Consider the following 2,104-nt stretch of genomic DNA (forward strand, 5'->3'; position numbering starts at 1 on the left):
ACAGAGTTTCGCTCTTGTTACCCAGGCTGGAGTGCAATGGTGCGATCCCGGCTCACCGCAACCTCCGACTCCTGGGTTCAAGCAATTCTCCTGCCTCAGCCTCCTGAGTAGCTGGAACTACAGGCATGCGCCACCATGTCCAGCTAATTTTTGTATTTTTAGTAGAGACAGGATTTCACCATGTTGACCAAGATGGTCTCAATCTCTTGACCTCGTGATCCACCCACCTCGGCCTCCCAAAGTGCTGGGATTACAGGCATGAGCCACCGCGCCTGGCCGCCTTTAGAATTCTTAAATCTAAAGGCAACAGAATTACAGTTTGCAACATAAATTCTGATAGTCTTTGTTCCTTTCTGAGAAAATTTCATATTTCTGAAAAAAGTATTTCTTTGCAAAAGCTCATATTGAAAGTTTGAGCTAGAGTGCCCATAATTTAAATTCTAATTTATATACATGTATACATAGATATGCTCCCAGCTCCAATGAATTAATTATATATTTTGTTTATTGACTTTTTTTTTTTTGCCTCTTCCCCATTATTTTAAACAATGTGACCTTCATCTCCCCAAAATAATTCCTTCTTTCCATGTGTCTTACAGATGAGGTAAGATAGACATGTATTCCTTTTGAGTTGTTACAAGTGGTATTGAGAAGCTGGACCCATTTTTCATTTAAAAGTTTCTGATAATTCATAGCATCCTACCTCTGGGTCCTCAGCATCAATCTGGTTTAGGTGGATGTCTCCTGTTGTAAGCCACTGGAAAACAACATCCTAAATTAAAAAAAAAAAACAAAAAACACAAGACAGTTGGGTATTTGAAAAGAACTGAGGGTCAGGACTAGAAAATTAAATCAAGAAAAATGATAAATGAAAAAAGATTAAACCAATGATTCAGAAAAGGGTAGCTAGCCTTGTCATGATAAAATCATATGAGAACTCAAAGGTTTTCTTCAACCTAATGCAACTTTTTTTTTTTTTTGAGACAGAGTCTTGCTCTGTTGCCCAGGCTGGAGTTCAGTGGTGTGATCTTGGCTCAATGCAATCTCTGCCTCCCGGGTTCAGGTGATTCTCCTGTCTCAGCCTCTTAAGTAGCTGGGATTACAAGAACCTGCCACCACGCCTGCCTGATTTTTGTATTTTTAGCAGACGGAGTTTCACCATGTTGGTCAGGCTGGTCTTGAACTCCTGATCTTAGGTGATCTGCCCACCTTGGCCTCCCAAAGTCCCGGGATTACAGGCATGAGCCACCATGCCCATCATAATGCAACTTTTATTATCAGAAATTTATACTTTATATTTACGCACTCTAACCTCTAACCACAATCTAAAATTTATTAAAGCTTGTTCACAATCCTGAATTAATCTCTGTTTCCAACCCAAATGCCCATTGATGATAGACTGGACAGGGAAAATGTGGCACATATACACCATGGAATACTATGCAGCCATAAAACGATGAGTTCGTGTCCTTTGTAGGGACACGGATGAACCTGGAAACCATCATCCTCAGCAAACTGACACAGGAACAGAAAATCAAACACCACATGTTCCCACTCACAGGCAAGTGTTGAACAATGAGAACACATGGACACAGGGAGGGGAGCATCACACACTGAGGTCTGTTGTGGGGGAACAGGGGAGGGAGAGTAGGGGGTAGGGAGATGGGGAGGGATAACATGGGGAGAAATGCCAGATATAGGTGATGGGATGGAGGCAGCAAACCACATTGCCATGTATGTACCTATGCAACAATCCTGCATGTTCTTTATATGTACCCCAGAACCTAAAATGAAATAAAATAAATAAATAAATAAAGTAAAACTTTTAAAAAGCAGAATATCTAGGCAAGGTGTGGTGTCTCACACCTGTAATTTCAGCACTTTGGGAGGCTGAGGCAGGTGGATCACCTGAAGTCAGGAGTTCAAGACCAGCCTGGCCAACATGATGAAACCCCGTCTCTACTAAAAATATAAAAATCAGCCTGGTATGGTGGCAGGCACCTGTAATCCCAACTATTCAGGAGGCTGAGGCAGGAGAATCCCTTGAACCTGGGAGGTGGAGGTTGCAGTGACCCAAGATGTTGCCATTACACTCCAGCCTGGG

The 2,104-nt window shown here is 42.2% G+C and overlaps 1 protein-coding gene across 4 annotated transcripts in view; it reads right to left on the bottom strand.

Annotated features, from left to right (window-relative positions):
- Positions 1 to 2,104, bottom strand: part of IFT52 (intraflagellar transport 52) — a 57,404-nt gene that overhangs the window by 26,277 nt on the left and 29,023 nt on the right. For all 4 annotated transcript variants that reach the window (XM_037743352.1, XM_017542222.2, XM_017542224.1 and 1 more), the window contains one exon: positions 704 to 772. In XM_037743352.1, the coding sequence (XP_037599280.1) occupies positions 704 to 772 (69 nt within the window). The remainder of the gene's footprint in view (positions 1 to 703; positions 773 to 2,104) is intronic.

Source organism: Cebus imitator, unplaced genomic scaffold, assembly GCF_001604975.1.
Source record: "Cebus imitator isolate Cc_AM_T3 unplaced genomic scaffold, Cebus_imitator-1.0 Scaffold141, whole genome shotgun sequence".
In the NCBI taxonomy this organism is placed as follows: Eukaryota; Metazoa; Chordata; class Mammalia; order Primates; family Cebidae; genus Cebus; species Cebus imitator.